The 17,682-nt window shown below is 40.5% G+C and overlaps 1 protein-coding gene across 9 annotated transcripts in view; it reads right to left on the bottom strand.

Moving 5' to 3' along the window:
* LOC145439720 (uncharacterized) overlaps window positions 1–17,682 on the bottom strand; it is a 40,039-nt gene that overhangs the window by 2,049 nt on the left and 20,308 nt on the right. For 6 of the 9 annotated variants that reach the window (XM_080317291.1, XM_080317293.1, XM_080317292.1 and 3 more), the window contains 13 exons: window positions 16,935–17,060; window positions 11,286–11,435; window positions 10,634–10,741; window positions 10,471–10,572; window positions 9,607–9,737; window positions 8,747–8,905; window positions 7,456–7,668; window positions 4,196–4,378; window positions 4,021–4,131; window positions 3,186–3,323; window positions 2,161–2,484; window positions 1,514–1,655; window positions 1,269–1,432 (listed from right to left, as the gene is read on the bottom strand). In XM_080317291.1, coding sequence (XP_080173417.1) covers window positions 1,269–1,432; window positions 1,514–1,655; window positions 2,161–2,484; window positions 3,186–3,323; window positions 4,021–4,131; window positions 4,196–4,378; window positions 7,456–7,668; window positions 8,747–8,905; window positions 9,607–9,737; window positions 10,471–10,572; window positions 10,634–10,741; window positions 11,286–11,435; window positions 16,935–17,060 — 2,051 coding nt within the window. Of the gene's footprint in view, window positions 1–1,268; window positions 1,433–1,513; window positions 1,656–2,160; window positions 2,485–3,185; window positions 3,324–4,020; window positions 4,132–4,195; window positions 4,379–7,455; window positions 7,669–8,746; window positions 8,906–9,606; window positions 9,738–10,470; window positions 10,573–10,633; window positions 10,742–11,285; window positions 11,436–13,135; window positions 13,253–16,934; window positions 17,061–17,682 lie in introns of all 9 variants that reach the window. The other 3 variants (XM_080317295.1, XM_080317294.1, XM_080317299.1) reach the window with 3 other exon arrangements.

Here is a 17,682-nt window from a genome sequence, read left to right on the forward strand (position 1 = left end):
TATATTCAATTACCGTGATACAGGCTCTATTTCGCCCAATTTTTATGCTCATTTCAACTCATATAAGTGAGGCAGGCACATCATATCACTAGTTTATGTTCTACAAAAATAAAATGTGAGATTGATTGATTGAGATTGAGCCTCGACACTGAGAACACCTCTGAACGGTTATCAGTTAATATGCTTAATAAGACTGATATTATATTGTTTCCAAATAAATTGTCAGCGGGGGAACAATGTCGTTAACACCAGTGTTGGGATGACTCGAGTCAGACTCGAGTCACCTTTTTCGTATGACTTGACTTGACTCGAGTCACTTAGCTAAAATGACTTGACTTGACTCGGCGTATCAGAAATGTGGATTGACTCGTGACTCGGAGCAAAATGAACGATTTTCAAGTCAAGTCATCAACTAATCGGTGTCGATAAAAATCTCTCTCATTTGCATATGGTCAGATTGTTCGCAAAACGCTGGTGTAGCCCGTGAGAGCGACCAATCTTTCAATGATAGTGCGTTTTACTGAGCCTCCATTGTTCTCTCACAAACAAATTTACCGCTAACGAAGTTATTGAAGCTTACAGCTTATGTTGTCGTAAACTAGTATGGTGAAGTAATTTAATAGCAAAATGTCTGTTTCTGTTCTGTGTGATTACCTTAGCCAAACCTCTTGTCTTATTGAAATTGAATTCGAATTTAGTTCATGTAGTCCTCAACCATTGGCGTAGGCTCGAATTGTATCATGTCAATTCCTAAATAGGCAGTGCATTGCATCTTATCAATTCGTTCTCTATTTTGGCTGGGAACTATAAACTGAGGCTATGCAATTAGTTACGTAGTTTTACAGTTCTACGCATTTGTGAGCGATACAGCGTCTTCTTGTGTGTATGTTTACCTTTATATCCGTTCATCGGTTCAGAATCAAAGACCACTCAATCTGTATTTCAGACAGCTAGTAAAATGCAATGACGTAATCATGCCTCATACATTGAAAGGGCAACTTGACTTGAATTGTGACTTGACTCGTGACTTGACTTGACTTGACTCGAGTCACCTCCAAAAATCGAGTGACTTGACTTGACTCGAGTCACCTTCGAAAATCGATTGACTCGACTTGATTCGAGTCAAAATGTGCAATGACTCGAAATGACTCGTGACCTGAAGGTAGTGACTTGATCCCAACACTGGTTAACACGTCTTTAAATCTGTATTGTAAATCTGCCGATTTCACTAGTCATTACAGAGTCACTTCATTATAGCACGAAGACACCTTGATCCGTTGTCTGACGAGAAAAAACACCAAGTAGATGAACACGCAATAATTTCCGAGGAGCATAATCCCAGCTGGCAAGATGAATCCGAATTTCAACGCGTCACCAGACAGCCAGCACATGTTCGCCGCCATATATCCATGATCAACCATCATTCCAGAATCTGCTTAAACTTCGCGCATTACAATAAAATCACAATACATAGCAACATCGCCGCCATACATCATTGCAAATTCAAACTCACCTCCGTCACTTCTATCAATCTCCGCCGATGTTCCAGTTACGTATTCGGCGATAAAAGTTGCAACGGCGATAATCAAAGGCAGCCCATAAGCGAAGACGGCAGATCTTTTGAAAAAATGATTTCCCATTCTGGACGAATTCAGCTGCATACAACAAAAACAAATTGAATTCTGCCAATGGCAATAACTTGATTGTGAACGGAGATCATCAAAATAGTCAATGATACAATCAAAAATACGACAGACGCCCCAATAGTTTTGCTAGAGTCTATAAGTAAATATGGACATTATAAAAGAACAAAGAGCCTGACATTTTTGGCCAATAAATCAAATAGATTTCCATCTGCATGATAGCTGCTAGCTGCTACCACTAGACAGCTGTAACTGAAAATGTGCGACTTTAACCATAGAAATAACCCAATTTCTTCCATATAGTAGCCTACTACTAAAACTACTAGGAAATATTCGCGACAGCAATCTTCTGGGGTTAGAAACTGTGTAAGTAGAAATAAAAACAATAACAACGAAATTAGTGCAAGTCTAAGCAATAGAGTTGAATACGGCACTCAAAAATGCGAATTATTTCTGTACTGGCCATCACGTTACAAAGAGAGTATGGACAATCAATGTATAAAGAAACAACACTCACCATAACCAAAGAGTGGAACATAGAATAACTATACACTGTAGTCCAACTCCAAGACGCCAACAGCAGATAATGCAGAACGACGGTGACTCCGAGACACAAGCGATAGTGGTCGGTTTGCGAAACCCCAATCAAAAACACCAGGTACACCAAAAGCAGCACGAAACATATATTGGCATTGATCGACAGACTGATATGTTTCCGTTCTCGGTTCCTTCTACCGTTGAGATGTATCAGCAGAGCCGCTACCAAAGCAACAGCTGATAGGGTACATCCTACTGTCGTCACGGTGGAAAGGACGACATTGTCATCAACGGTTTCGTAATCCTGTTACAGAATAGAAGCAAATTGGCACATTTCGTATCAAAGATCGAATGTCTAAATCGAAAGCCTAGAGAATTTGGATTCTCGTGTTCACTGCTAGAACTTATCTCCCAGCATATATATCAGTATATCAATATACAATAAGAATAGCACCTATAGAACTAACACTCAGAGGTAGTCAATAACAAGGTACTTCTACTCATTACAAGTACTCAATTAGGTTTGTCCTAGTTGTTATTCTCTAGTGGTTATGCGTTCAGACTGCTTACACTCCTACCTAACAGTTTGTTACACAAAACTGTTTACTTTGAACGCTATGGATTTTGTAGAGTAGATAATTAATTTGGGATATGCTTGCAACGGAATACCTCGTAGTCAACCGATGAAAATGCAAGTATGCCAAAATAATCCTAGCATGGATTTGATGGAAATAAAATTACCAATATCGAGAGTGACGAATCAAGTTAAGTTCAGTACAGTTCTGTTTATCACTACTTTCATCAATTCAAAACACTACATGAATGCAGTACAATGAAAAGATAGGAAGGAGTAAAAAAGGATTTGGAATAGTCCTGCAATCAGACACCCTCCGTGGCCTACAGATATTAAATAAAAGAACATGTTAACAAGAGCCCTGCACACCAGAATGAAAAGTAACAGAAGATAACACAAAAAAGACAAGCTATGAAAATAAATACGCTCACCAGCAACGCAGCGAAGCTGGTCATGTGATCACAAGCACAATGCCGCTTACCACCGTCACCCATCAAGTAACATCCTTCTTGCGAAAACGATAATGTCTCCGGTACGTAATAACAGCATCGCATTTTCGCTCGAACGGTCTAGAAAGAAATACGCAGACACATTGAAATACCTGCTGTTCGACGCAGGACTGAAAACTTTACCGAGACAAAGAGATGAGAGGGTTAATCAATCAACACATCTTGGAGGCGAACATGAGATCGTTTTTGCAACAAAAAATCAAACTAAAATAACATTTTTGTCGCTTATCCCTTTAAATTTTTTATTGAACATATTTTACTTTTCATTCACGGTGCAATTTGTACATGCCTCCTCTTTACCTCGCCTAGGCCCAGGTGAGTGTCTGATCTCAAAGGCTACTCCAAGTCGTTTCGACACCCTCCTATCTGATGAAATTTTAATTACGAACCCAACTGAACAAATCATCTGAGTATCTGAGTCAACATAGCAGCGTTAAAAATTATGCTGTAGCGTACGTGGAAAGATTGAGATGCAAAGAAACATAATTTTTAAGCAGGATATAAGACTATTTTGAAACTGGCTAAGAATTTGAATCGGGACATGAAATTTATAATAATTTCCATATTTCATGCATCTTTTTGACAAAGTTACAAATTAATTCTGGATTTGGATGTAAGTCTAAAATTTCGAACAGGAATTGCCTTACCTCTCATATTTATATACAACTAATTAGAGCCACACTTACAAATTGAGTTGTTTCAAACTGGTAATCCAAGCATAACATACGATGTTGCATGGGTCGGTACTGTGACTCACCTGATATTTCCCAGGAACGGGTTTATTAGCGATATCGTCTTCCGTCTTGAAAACTACTTTGTGTTCAAGACCAACTATTTTCGAACCGATTCCCAGCTCCACAGTGAGAACCTAAAACACGACCGCGCATGACAAATTTTCTAAAGCCCCCGGAACGTTCGGACCTCGTCGTTACCCGGGAATACTTCTCGGAGCTTTGAAAGAGCGACTTCCCCGAGTACTCCAAAAATACGAGCCGGTCGGAGTTCGATACTCCTTTTGCGCGGGCTTGCTCCAACGCCTCTTTTGGAACTTGCATGCGCATCGTGGGCGACGTGTAGTTGTACGTTTTCGCTGTGTTGCTGAGCTTGGATTGAACCTAAAGCAAAAGAATGGCGACAAAAAATTCTAGCACGAATAATCTTGATTACACACATAGTATTCAGTAATGTGCTCCAAATTATTCCTGGCTACAGAAGACCTCTATTTATATACCTTGCTTATCATATCACATTCCGCCCAATTTCATTTTTACTATGTATGTTTTTGATTTGAACGGTTGACCAATAAAGATTCTCTCTCTCTCTACTTTTAAATAAGATAGTTGGTCCTACTTATTGTAAAACATGCTTTTCAAACACATTTAACAGCCATCGGTAGAAAAGATGTGTAATACAGAGTTTGAAATCTATATTTTGAGATATTTTGTCTCTTTCAGAGGTGATTAAAATAGTTAGCAATGCTACTCAGTGGCGTAGCGGCCACCTGTCGGTTCTGGCTCTGCGCCAGGGGCGGCAGGTTCCAAGGGGGCGGCAAAATGAGGCTGCACAGTGAGAGAGATGCCTGCATCATCGTGATGCTTTGACGACGGAGATGCGATATGGACTTTATAGTAAGGTCATCTAGTCTGCACCCCGTTTTTTCTCCTCCGTGATTGCTGGGCGTCTAGCGGGATAACCGCGGATACCAGTTTTCGAGTCTTCGGTCTGACCCGGCCGGGGATCGGGCCCACAACCTACCGATCAAGAAGCCGGACGCATCATCATTACACTATCTCGCGCGGCGTGTAGACAGTCGGCTAAAAGAAGAGTGCTTGGTAGTCCTATAGCTGGCGTCCCGTCAGCTAAAATTTAATCAAACAGGTCTCAATCGAAAGCTAGTGTCGCGCTGATTCCGAAAACACGAATTAATATGTTAACATGGCGATGGAATCACTCCGAAATAGCCGTCACGGCCGATTGTTCGGAGAGTTCGCAGAAAAACGAGAATGTCTGGCGAACAAACAGAAGATGCTGGCCTCAGTGTTGTTGAAGAATTTAGACGATGCATGTTTCAAGCATAGGACAGATTTAAACTTGAAGCTGAAACTAGGTTTACCGGCATTCACCACTTAAATGATATAATTGGATTTTTGAATTCCCACGCGCTGCTGCAAAGCCAAATTCACAATTTATTCACCAGCGCTTTTAGAAGCACTTACCGCATTCACCACTTAAATGATATAATTGGATTTTTGAATTCCCACGCGCTGCTGCAAAGCCAAATTCACAATTTATTCACCAGCGCTTTTAGAAGCACTTATGACGACGAGGTGGACTTTTTGGAGTTAGCTGCGAAAATTGTCATGCCTTATACCTCGAATTAGGGATCATATAAAGCAGAAGATTGCTAGCTTTTTGTACAAACCAATATGAGGCCACTAGGACAGGAGTTCTCAACCTGGGGGGCGCGCCCCCGTTGGGGGGGGGGGGGCGTGAAAGCATCTTAAGGGGGGCGCGAAGAATCGGTCAAATGAATTATTTTCGCGCTATGCGTGATTTACCTCCAATTCACGCGTGTTTCTCTATATATAGACCCAGTTTCTTATTTTTGAATTCTCTCATCAACAGTCATAACCTTCCATGCCATCAAACAATCTGTTAGGGTTGCTAGCATCCCGGTTGGATCTTGTAATATGACGATACGAGGGCGCGGAATTTTTCACTATCCTAAAGGGGGGAGTGTCCAAAAAAAAGTTGCGAACCACTGCTCTAGGACGAACACAAATTAAGTTATAATCATATGAAGTTGTTCAACTAGAGATTTTAAAAGGGTTAAGAGGCTGGTGCGGGGCAGTGAAACCACGTTTGATCGTAGTGCAACAATGTTTGATGTTTTACAGTGGTTGTTTAATGCAAAGCTACTTGATTCGACACCGTATTTATGCTCGTGTCTGAAACTTTATCTGAACATTGGTTTTTCAACTGCGAGCTGTGTGAGGAGCTTCTCAAAGCTCAAACTGATTAAGTCTTATATATTTAGTTCTATCATGAATAATGATCGGCTATCAGCTCCATCCATTCTGTCTATAGAAAGAGACTACGTTCAAAAACTTGAATTTGAGGATATTATCGCTGCTTTTGCTTTGAGGCGGCCATTGATGTTCTATTTGTACAATACATTCGTTCGCTATTTCTTGTTTTTATTATTTTTGGCGTCATTAACGTCGAGACGGTGAGGTTGAGAAGCGGCATATTATTTGTAATTATTCCTATTGACAAGATTACTTGAACATCAATCTATGTCGAAATTTGATGCGGTCTACCTAGGGGGGCGGCATTTTCAAGAGAGCCATGGCCGGCAGCACATGCTGCCACGCCAGTGATGCTACTCAATTAGAAGTAGAAGTATTGCCGGCGATTTCAACTCAATTACGAGTGAAAGCAGAAAAGAGACCTCTAAAAAGTACTCGATGAAGTAGTTTCAAAAGGTAGATTGGATCGAGAGGTCACATGCTTTTGAAAGTAGACGGCTATTTCCGAAATTACAAGATGTATCGCGACTAACGCAATTTGACTGATGACTCGACCAATAGTAAAATGTATTCAGGTACTATGATACAGTGCCTATGTCATGTCAAGTGGTTCTAACTCAATGCAAAACTACCTTCTAAATTTCAAAATCCAAAGTGCAAAAAGTAAGTAGGTTTTGCCTGATTTTGTCCGATTAGAAATGGGATAAGTCTAAAAACATTAACACTTCAGTCTAATACAATGCGCTAAATGTATACAAATACAGCATATGAATTTGTACAGTCAATAAGGCATGCTTTATCACTGGGGCGATAATTTTTCTGTCATTGCAAAAAAAGTCAAAATTGTAGCGTTAGGTCAAAAAATTGTCAAAATTGTTCACAAAGTTTATTGCTAGCACTCCGGCAGTATACAATGAAATCCAATGGTGCCTGCAAACAATTTCTGCTGTTGAACTTTTGATCACTTCATAAGGACAGACAGTCCCTACCAGAAATGTACCACAATTTAACGATATGCGCAACAATGCCTGATTTTAATACCCTAGCGCAAAATTTCGCCGAAAATGTCAAAATTTTGATTATTTAGTGCGAAATCATCTGTTTTTTAGGTGATTAATAATCGCCCCAGTAATTACACATATGCAGAGCCCATCTAATCATACCTGCGCTCTTATATTCGGCGTCACCACATTGACGACTGCCTTTGCCAACGACGCTTTTGCGGAAAACACTTCCACCGAATGACGTAACTTCGCCGCTTGCTCCAACACAGTTACGTTGGTCGTATTGGGATAGCCCTTACTCGCCACGTCGGAAAACGAATTGGTAACCGAGTCAGCGGCGACTACGATTTGACGAAGTGTCTGCTCCGTGAGCTGGAATAAAAAAGGAAAGTATTACTGTTTGAGTGTCGAACATCTTTATTATAGACACAATTTATTAAATTATGAGCCGATAAGTAAAGCAACCAAATTAATAAAATGTTTGAGATAACAGTAAATTATGTTGATGATTGTGTCTTCACAAAAGAACATGAAGAAGGCAAGTTTTACACAGTAATAAAGTAAACCAAAAGTAGAATGAGCAAATCTATTTATTAACAGGTCGCTGCTCACATATTCAAATTTTCGTTCCGTTCTAATGGTCAGCACCACTGTCTTCCCTAATTTTGAGAAATTGGTTATTGAGGATGATCAGTTTATAAAATACGTATATATATATATCTATATATGTTATCTCCATGTCTTCGGTCACCACATATTGCAATAAAAGATTGGGTTTTGGCTTATAATCCACAGTAGCGCGGGTCGCAAAAGGATTAAGCTGTTGAACAGACGAAAACTAGGGTTACCATATTTTGGAATCGGGTAGGGAGGACACTTTTACCAAGCAATGAAAATTAGTAGACCGAAATTGAAAACGTAGCTCATTCTGAAATATTTACCGACAAAAAGGTTACCACCATAACTCGACTCCCGAATTACCCACTTTTTACGTTACTTTTGTGGTGTTGACTGGAAAAAAAGGTCATCATTTTCATTAGATTCCCGAATGACCCGCTCGAACGTCCGTATTGCCTATTTCACGTCCTTTCTGCCTTTTTTCAGTTGACCCTGTCCGTTACCCTAGCTGTAACAGCTGTGAAGGAGGATATTTAGGTGTCCTAGGCGGACATTTTCAATTTCCTCAAAAAGGAAGACAAATCCTCCTACAGGAGGACGTATGGTAAGTGGTAACCCTATGAAAACGGATTTATTTACTCCTCAAAGGTGTAGTGGTACAATTAGCACCCACCACATTTGCCAGACAAAACTATTGAAAGTAGAGAACACTCTGTAAATAGCACAATAAGGCAATCATGCTGGAAAATAATTTCCTACAATTTCGGCGATTCCATTCATAACCATAATGCAGAGCATCATATATTCCACGAAACCCCAGAACTGAACTCACAACATCCGATTTGTTTTGGATCGTTTCCGCACCGACCGTAACCGCATTCACGAAAGCTGTCCGATCCTCGTCCCCAAGACCACTCCCTGCGGACACGGCTACTGTCAAACGGGACATTCCTATTTCCACTTCGTTGCTCGAGTTGCTGTCCCAATTTATCTGAGGTGACGAAACATTAATGGAACTATTACTGCAAGAAGGAAAAGAAGTTGTGACATGGGCAACAACGCTTCAGCATTATAGTTACTAGGAAATAGTCACTAGATAAAGCCGACAAGATAGCATAACAGTGGAGCATCCAGCTTCCCGGTCTGTAGGTCATGGGTTCAATCCCTGCCCGGGTCAAACCAAAGATCTGATCAGTAAAACTGCTGTGATTCCCTACTTAGCGCTCAACATTTCCAGGATAGCATAGAGTGCTGTTGCAAGACTCGAAGAACCTTACAAGGCTATATCTGCACCTTCCTTGTCCATATGCACATATGCACATCAAGCATGAATGGTATGTGTTTGCACAGATCGTGTGTATGTATATCACGAGTCGGAGTATGTGCCGCAAAAACATCAAGGACAAAATATACAACATCCTATTCCTACAATCATAATCGGCGGTTCCATTGTTTCCATTCGCTCATCCAGTCACAATATGCAATGCGACACACAGGACATAATGCAACGTACTCGAGTATGTTCTGCTCAATTTCACTATTTACCCCCGTGGTTATGTTTGTACACTACAACCACTTCTGATAATACTATTAAGACAGAGCCTTCTTCCTCATGCCCAATGCCCGAAATGCGGCTGTGTCAGTATGGTCGATTGACCAATGACCATCGACGAAGGAAACATGCCACTCTACCTCCGCCGCAATAGTGCTGACGTTATCGCTGCAGGATACTTCGTAGAACGTTGATAGATTGAACCTGAACGATAGATTGAACCTGAGCCCGTTTTCTTCAGCCATACACGTGATCGATGCCCTGGACCGTCCTATTTTATAAACAGGATAAAATATGTAATTAACGTTGCATTTGTCACTTTGAACAGTTTGTGCCTAGTTTATTGACTAATGGTAGTTAATAATGCCACGCATACCTACTGGTGGTCAGTACGTAATTTTGTGTTGCGTAGTTGCATTGCTCGAGTGGGTATGTTTTTACGGTAATTCAACTTCTACTTCACAATTTCGTAGGCCAAACTTCTTACTTTAGGACTGAAGATTTAATCAATTACGAAGTAATTTTGGGATATATTTGCATCAATTTTATACGTGAATTTGTCATAACAACTAGATAAAATAGCCCTATATCATGGTGACTGAATATGTTTTGGAAAATCGAACCTATTTCTGGTATAATTTTCCGTTAGTCGCGAAGATTCGCCTAGCGATTCCGCTCAATTGCTAAAAATATGTGATGCCTCGACCGAATGTCATTAGCTACTTGTTTCAGTAAGGATTAATCCTTCATTTTTTACTTCGACTTGCAGTGGTTTGACATGTTATGGAATTCGTTAGTTCTACTTGCAGTTGGAGCAGAAATATATGTTGTTACTTGTACCTCTGTACCAACGCTGGCTACTTTAACCGCCTTATATACCTACAGGATCAAAAGCAATGGCATATTTACACATGAAATATAATATATATTATATGAAGGCATATATATTCCGTGTTTACAGCACGGAAGCTGACCAAATGTTTGCTGAATCATAGATAACATACCATTTTCACACTTCTCTCGAGAAAAGCTAACGGAACCGTCAAAACTCTCACTGAAGGAGTAGCTAACATCCCTAATCCTCACAGTGTTTTCCACGCAGTACCCTAAAATAGAAATGTTCTACATGCGACAAAGCTTACATAGAAATCAGATAACATTGTCCACCTGTGCATACGCCTTCGTCTTGCATTTTGTATCCTCGGTTACACCGGCATTCATATTCAGACTCATCTACTGTATAGCAGTGCGAATTGGTTTGGCATCCGTTGCAAGCTATCAAAAGTTGGATTTATGCAAAATCGATACGTGAATGACTAAGTAAGAGAATAGAGTAGTAATTTTGCGACAAGTGTCCTATATTTCAACGCCAGCATCTTGCAAAATCTTCCAAAATTACAACAGACGGAGGACATGCTATAGCCTGACCGGACCGACGGCTTGAACCAACAACCTAACAATTGAGGAGGTGTACGCTCTGCCGCTATGCTAACAGGAAAGCTTCCCAAATATAGTAGAAAAGACACAAAACTTGGAATTGGAGTTGAAGATACTAGGCGTGAGGATGTTTGATTCATATTGGATTCGGATTTACAAAACTGGATTAGGGTTTGGAATTTGAGTCACTGCCAAAGATGGACATTGGACATGGGTGTAATATGGAATGAAATGGAGATTAGTAATCCGAAAAATATCACGTCCATTGCATCAAGAGTGCATTGCGCATTTGCTAGAACACAAAACAGGAAATGCGCCACTTGAATTATATGAGTTGTAAACTCATTTCATAAGTATATGAACTTTATCTTCAAACTCTCACCATCTCTGCCATTAGGCTGGGTAATCGAGCACACCTTCCCGTCACCGGTATAAGGTTGTTCACAAGTACACGTGTACGATCCTGCAGTGTTTGAGCATACTGCGTTAGCATCACATGCATTGCCACTTGCTGATTGACATTCGTTGACATCTGACAAAAGTATTTAATAACTACTTATATCAAGGGACCGAGTATCAGACTACAGACAGACGAACTGAACCATGAGTTTGTACGTGACGTTTCTACGCTCCATAATTTTGATTTTATTTTTGACAGGGTTGTAATGACTTGAGTCGCAATTTCTTGGTGACTCGACTTGACTCAAGTCGTCTTTTCAAATGTGTCAAATGACTCGAGACTAGGACGGCCATGACAGAAATTCCATTGTAACTTGGAAGAAAAGTAAAGTTACCACATTATTGGTATTGCGTCTATCAGTCTTGATGCTTGGAAAATAGTGCCAGAAACTCTTAAGACTGAGGAATCATACTCCATTATGAATGCGACATGCGAGCCATTTTAGATCACTAGAGCAGAGTTGAAAAAAGTGATTGAAGTGAAAACTGAACAGTGAACATACGGTACTGACTTAGACTCGGACTCGAGTCAAAACACTATGACTCGGACTCGGCCCTCTACTAGATGACATGGACTTGACTCGGTGGTGCATTGACAATGACTCGAATTGACTGGACTCAAAACTATAAAAGTGAGATTGACTTGCGACTCAGAACCTTGTGACTTGGTTACAACGCTGATTTTCGATAAGTGATCTCAGCAGCAAACAGCACTGCTTCTTCAGTAGTAGAAGTGGAGGTACCAATGTGAATGTCTGCACAATTGGTAAAGCAGCAATTTCGAGGACATGTAAAAACTACTAGTAGATGTAGAAATGATGACCTGGAAAATACTCAAGCAAGTAGCTTGAAAAATGGATTTGGTCGTTGGGTTTTATACGTTTATCAGTTAATCTAATACTAAAACTAGGAGCGATTTTCGAAAACATATCCAGTGACTGTTGGGCAAGGGCTCTTTTTCTAGCTGTCATAAGAATTTCACTCAAAAAGTGATGCAAGCATATTCCAGAACTGCTTTCCACTCATTATCCAAAGCGTAAAAAAAAAGTAGCTTTGCCTAAAAACCCATCAAGCAGAAATGGTCTGAACACCTAATTCCTTGAGCAAGTGTTACATGTAGGCAAAAGCTACTTGAGTACTCACTCTCCTAGTACCTCGTTACCTAGTTGCCAACCAGCACTTGTAGCTGATGACATTCTTGATGAACTACAAAGAAAGGTATGTTGTTTGAATAACACTCCAAATTACATCAGGTAACAACAAAATCTTCACCTCCGGAAAGTAAAACAATTTAACGAGTCACAGCATTGTATTTCCAATGCACCACGACAACCTTTGTGTTTACAAAAGTCATTTCCTCTTCGAGCAGGGATTAAATGTTTCTCATGTTGAATTAATGCCAGAGGTGGCGATTTGTCCCGTACTCCAATCATGTTTTGAAATGATAAATATATAAATAAATAAATGAATGAATCACAATACCATATCGGTTCATCATTGTGGGTGTATTCTCATTATCACCTACGCTTGTCATGACACACATTAACCACCAGATGAAACATATACAATACTGACGATATAGTAGATTATATCGACGATAGATGTACCTCCTGTTTCACAACAACACTTGATCATACTCAATTACTCATGTGGTGAGCGTGATACATGGAGTGAACATTGCCCATTCATTGAATAATTACTGCGAATCAACTGCATTCTCTTTGGCCACATAAACCAAAAAAAAGATATCACGCGTTCACCACATTTCCCTACCTGCACAGGTGATTCCGGTACCGGTATATCCTTGCAGGCACGCGCACCTAGATCCAGTAGCAGTTCTTTCGCATGATGCGTTTGGGTAACACGGATTCAAGTCCCCGCATGTTTTCTCTGTTAAAAGTCCCATTAACACCATCCGCACAATGTTATAGTAGCCATAGCCATACCGTATATACATTCAGGAAGTGATACGATTACACAATAGAAACTAGTGAAGGTCGACATTTCTATTACGTCATAATAACGATTGCATCATAATATTACGGCCCCGTGGATATACTCAGATATCGCAGATATCGCAGGTATCGCAGATATCGCAGATATCAGTAGTGTGGATATACTCAGATATCGCAGATGTCGCAGATATCATTGTGGATATACTCAGATATCGCAGATATCACAAAAAACCGCAGACATCGAGGTCATATAAAGGTCACGCTTCGTTTAGAGCGCGGATATCACGTCTTAAGCATGTCTAGGTCGATTCAGTGCGCAGATATCAGGTCTGGACCATACCTGGGCTCTTTTGGTGCGCAGATATCAGCTCCGGAGCATGTCCGAATACAAATAGTGCGCATATATCAGGTCTGGACCATACCAGGGCTCTTTTGGTGCGCAAATATCAGCTCCGGAGCATGTCCGAATACAAATAGTGCGCAGACATCAGGTCTGGACCATACCTGGGCTCTTTTGGTGCGCAGATATCAGCTCCGGAGCATGTCCGAATACAAATAGTGCGCAGATATCAGGTCTGGACCATACCCGGGCTCTTTTGGTGCGCAAATATCAGCTCCGGAGCATGTTCGAATACAAATAGTGCGCAGATATCAGCTCCGGAGCATGTCCGAATACAAATAGGGTGCAGATATCAGGTCTGGACCATGCCTGAGTTCTTTTGGTGTGCAGATATCAGCTCCGGAGCATGTCCGGATACAAATGGTGCGCAGATATCAGCACCTATATGAGCATTGAACATATAATGCCCTAACTAGTGCGCAGATATCAGGTTTGGCGTCTTTTTCATGCGCAGATGTTAGCTTCGGAGCATGTCCGGCTACAAATAGAGCGTTGCGACGGTCAACTTAATCGAATACGCAGGTAGGGCTAGTCGACAAACATGGTAAATACTGTTTAAACAGCTAAATGAGAAACTCCGACCATCTGCGCTTTGTTCGGCTCACGCATTAGCACGAAATCCGAGCCGTGTCGGATTCTTCGGGAATGGTGTATATTGGTAGTTAATCCGAGAATTATCAACGAAAATCTCAAATAACTCCGCTTCTACTAGTTGGAATTGATTCAAATTTGTTTTGCATCGTCTTTGAAGATAATTCAACAATTTCGGGGGGTTGATAGGAAATTATGAAATTTTTAAAACATTTTTTCTAACAAATTAAAAATTTTAATTGGCTCTGCGGTGGCTTATATACTTGTTAGAATTGAACCAAATTTGGCGTGCAACGGTTTTTATGGTAACCTGACAATTTAATCAGTGAATGACTGGAATCCGGAAAAAAAGTTATTTTTGAACGACACTGTACTCATGACACACAAAACCTGAAAGTACCTCAGATTTAAACCGCGGTATAAATACAGTAGCCTAGCCTACAACATTTTAATCCAAATTCTGCATGCTCATTGTAACGTAGAATGGTATGCACGTATAGGCACGTAGGATTTATGACCGTTATATAATTCTTAGTTAGGTTATGTTTTCTTGTACCACTCCTCTCCGCCCTTCGGGTGTGAATACACACTCTTTTCGCAAGGAGTGTGAGGCTATTTGAACATTTATCATGACAATTATTCTTAACGTGATAGAAACATGTGCCAATACTACTCTCTACTTTACAAAATCCAAAGTGTAAAAAAGTATTATTATTTCCTTAAAAATTTTTCAAGTAGAATTGGATGTAGTACAAAGATATATAACCACTAGAGCAGGGGTGTGAGACATACGACCAGACGATTTTATCGGACCCGCGAAAAAATTTCGAGTTGATGGAAAAATGCTTGTATTATCCAGCATATTTCTAACAAATGTTGAGATTTTTAGTCCGTGAAACTTCTATTAAATAATCCCTCAATGCAGCAAAGGTAAAATATGTGCATAGGCCACATTTTAACTATTATTTTGTGGTTTCACTCTAGCAGTATTAGCAAAAATTCGGTGACATTGACACGCAATTCCGGGAAGCCAAAATGAAGAACACTGAGTTCAGAGTTTTATGGAAAAATTGACCTAGAATTAGTTATTTACAGAAGCGAAAACGCCAATGTGAAATCGTTGCATGCATGAATATATGGAGAATATAGTAGTTACAAAAATGTAATTCAAATATCTGCGTTCGCACTACTGTATCACTTCTGACTGAAAAGGTTCCCGACCATCAGAGGAAAACGAATCGCGATTTAAATGAACCGAATTCCAACGGCCACGTCTACAGTTAAATCTCTTGTATTCCTCCCAACGCATACGCAGAGTTAACGCCAGATTACGACTGAAACAAGGGGATCATAGAAATATGCTTATATCGTCGTAAGAGCCCCTGTTTTAGCGGTTTGTAACTATATTCAACCAGGCAATATTTGTATTTTTGCAAATTCCATTGTTTGCGAATAAACGTGTCGCTTGAATAGAACCCCTAATCCCCTATGTTCTGAAGGTTTGAATGCGGCCCGCTAAACAACTTGAGTTTGACACCCCTGCACTAGAGTAGCCTAAGTGATGCAAGCAGGCAAAATCTGCCTGAGGACTCAAAAATAACTGTAAGTGGTTTGTTACTATGGTCAGCTCTGACCAGTGACCAGGCCTGACCATTTCCATCCAGACATGATGTGGAGTTGATATCGACCAAAGAAATACGCTCAGACAGGGTTCAAACCTGACATCTGCACAATATTTGTATCCAGACATACTCCGGGTCTGATATCTGCATATCGCTTGGCGTCAGACATGCTGCGGACCTGATATCTATGCAGGAAACAGCGCCAGGTATGGTCTAGACCTGATATCTGCGCACTATTTGTAATCGGACATGCTCCGGAGCTGATATCTGTGTACCAAAAGAATCCAGGTATGGTCCAGAGACATGATATCTGCGCACCAAAAGAATCCAGGTATGGTCCAGACTTGATATCTGCGCACTATTTGTATCCGGACATGCTCCAGAGCTGATATCTGCGCACAAAATTCCCCCAGGCATGGTCCGGACCTGATATCTGCGCACCAAAAGAATCCAGGTATGGTCCAGACCTGATATCTGCGCACAAAATTCCCTCAGGCATGGTCCAGACCTGATATCTGCGCACTGAATCGACCTAGACATGCTTAAGACGTGATATCTGCGCTCTAAACGAAGCGTGACCTTTATATGACCTCGATGTCTGCGGTTTTTTGCGATATCTGCGATATCTGAGTATATCCACAATGATATCTGCGATATCTGAGTATATCCACAGTAGTGATATCTGCGATATCTGCGATACCTGCGATATCTGCGATATCTGAGTATATCCATGGGGCCTAATATTACACTGATGAATTTTAGATTGGCCAGAGCCAATCAATGTCAAAATGATGCCGTTGCCGTCACAGAATCCACAATCACGACGAACACATGTCTCACAAGATTGAGTGGTCACAGAACATGTACCAATATTGACATGCCAACAATCAGTAATGCTTCATCGTTCTTTATAAGATGTATTTTATGGACATACATTCACAAACCACAAAGCTTCCAACCAAATACCCAAATCTACACACTATCCTATTATAATTGTAATTTACCTTCGCAAATTGTCCCATTACCACGATACATCGACTTGCATTCGCAAGTGTATGCACCATCAGTGTTTTTACAATCTGCATTGACATCGCAATCATTCAGCGATGAAGAGGCACATTCGTCGATATCTGTTACGCAAATTGCGGTTATCATGAGCCCTTACAGGATGCTATTTGCCCGGCCTGCAGCCCGCATTATAAAATATATATCTGGCGGCGAGGATGTAGGCTCATCAAATCATATTTTCTGTCGGCATACAAACTAAAAACATGACTTTGAACAATGCACAATAGACTTTTTCTTTCTCAAATAGTACTGGCTACTTCCTAAAATTGTTAGGTTACCTAATTTAAGCCTACACGCCAGCCATTCCATTGTAACTATGGAAGAATGGTAAAGTTACCACATTATTGTTATTGCGTCTATCAGTCTTGACAATTGGAAAATAGTGCCAGAAACTCATAAGACTGAGGAATCTTACTTTATTATGAATGCGACATGCGAGCCATTTTATATCACTAGAGCAGAGTTGAAAAAAGTGATTGAACTGAAAACTGAACAGTGAACATACTGACTTAGACTCGGACTCGAGTCAAAACACTATGACTCGGACTCGACCCTCTACTAGATGACTTGGACTTGACTCGGTGGTGCATTTAAAATGACTTGAATTGACTCAAGTCAAAACTATTAAAGTGAGATTGACTTGTGACTCGGAACCTTGTGACTTGGTTACAACGCTGATTTTCG

Source organism: Botryllus schlosseri, chromosome 5 (assembly GCF_051294905.1).
Source record: "Botryllus schlosseri isolate E-star chromosome 5, Bs_hap1, whole genome shotgun sequence".
In the NCBI taxonomy this organism is placed as follows: domain Eukaryota; kingdom Metazoa; phylum Chordata; class Ascidiacea; order Stolidobranchia; family Styelidae; genus Botryllus; species Botryllus schlosseri.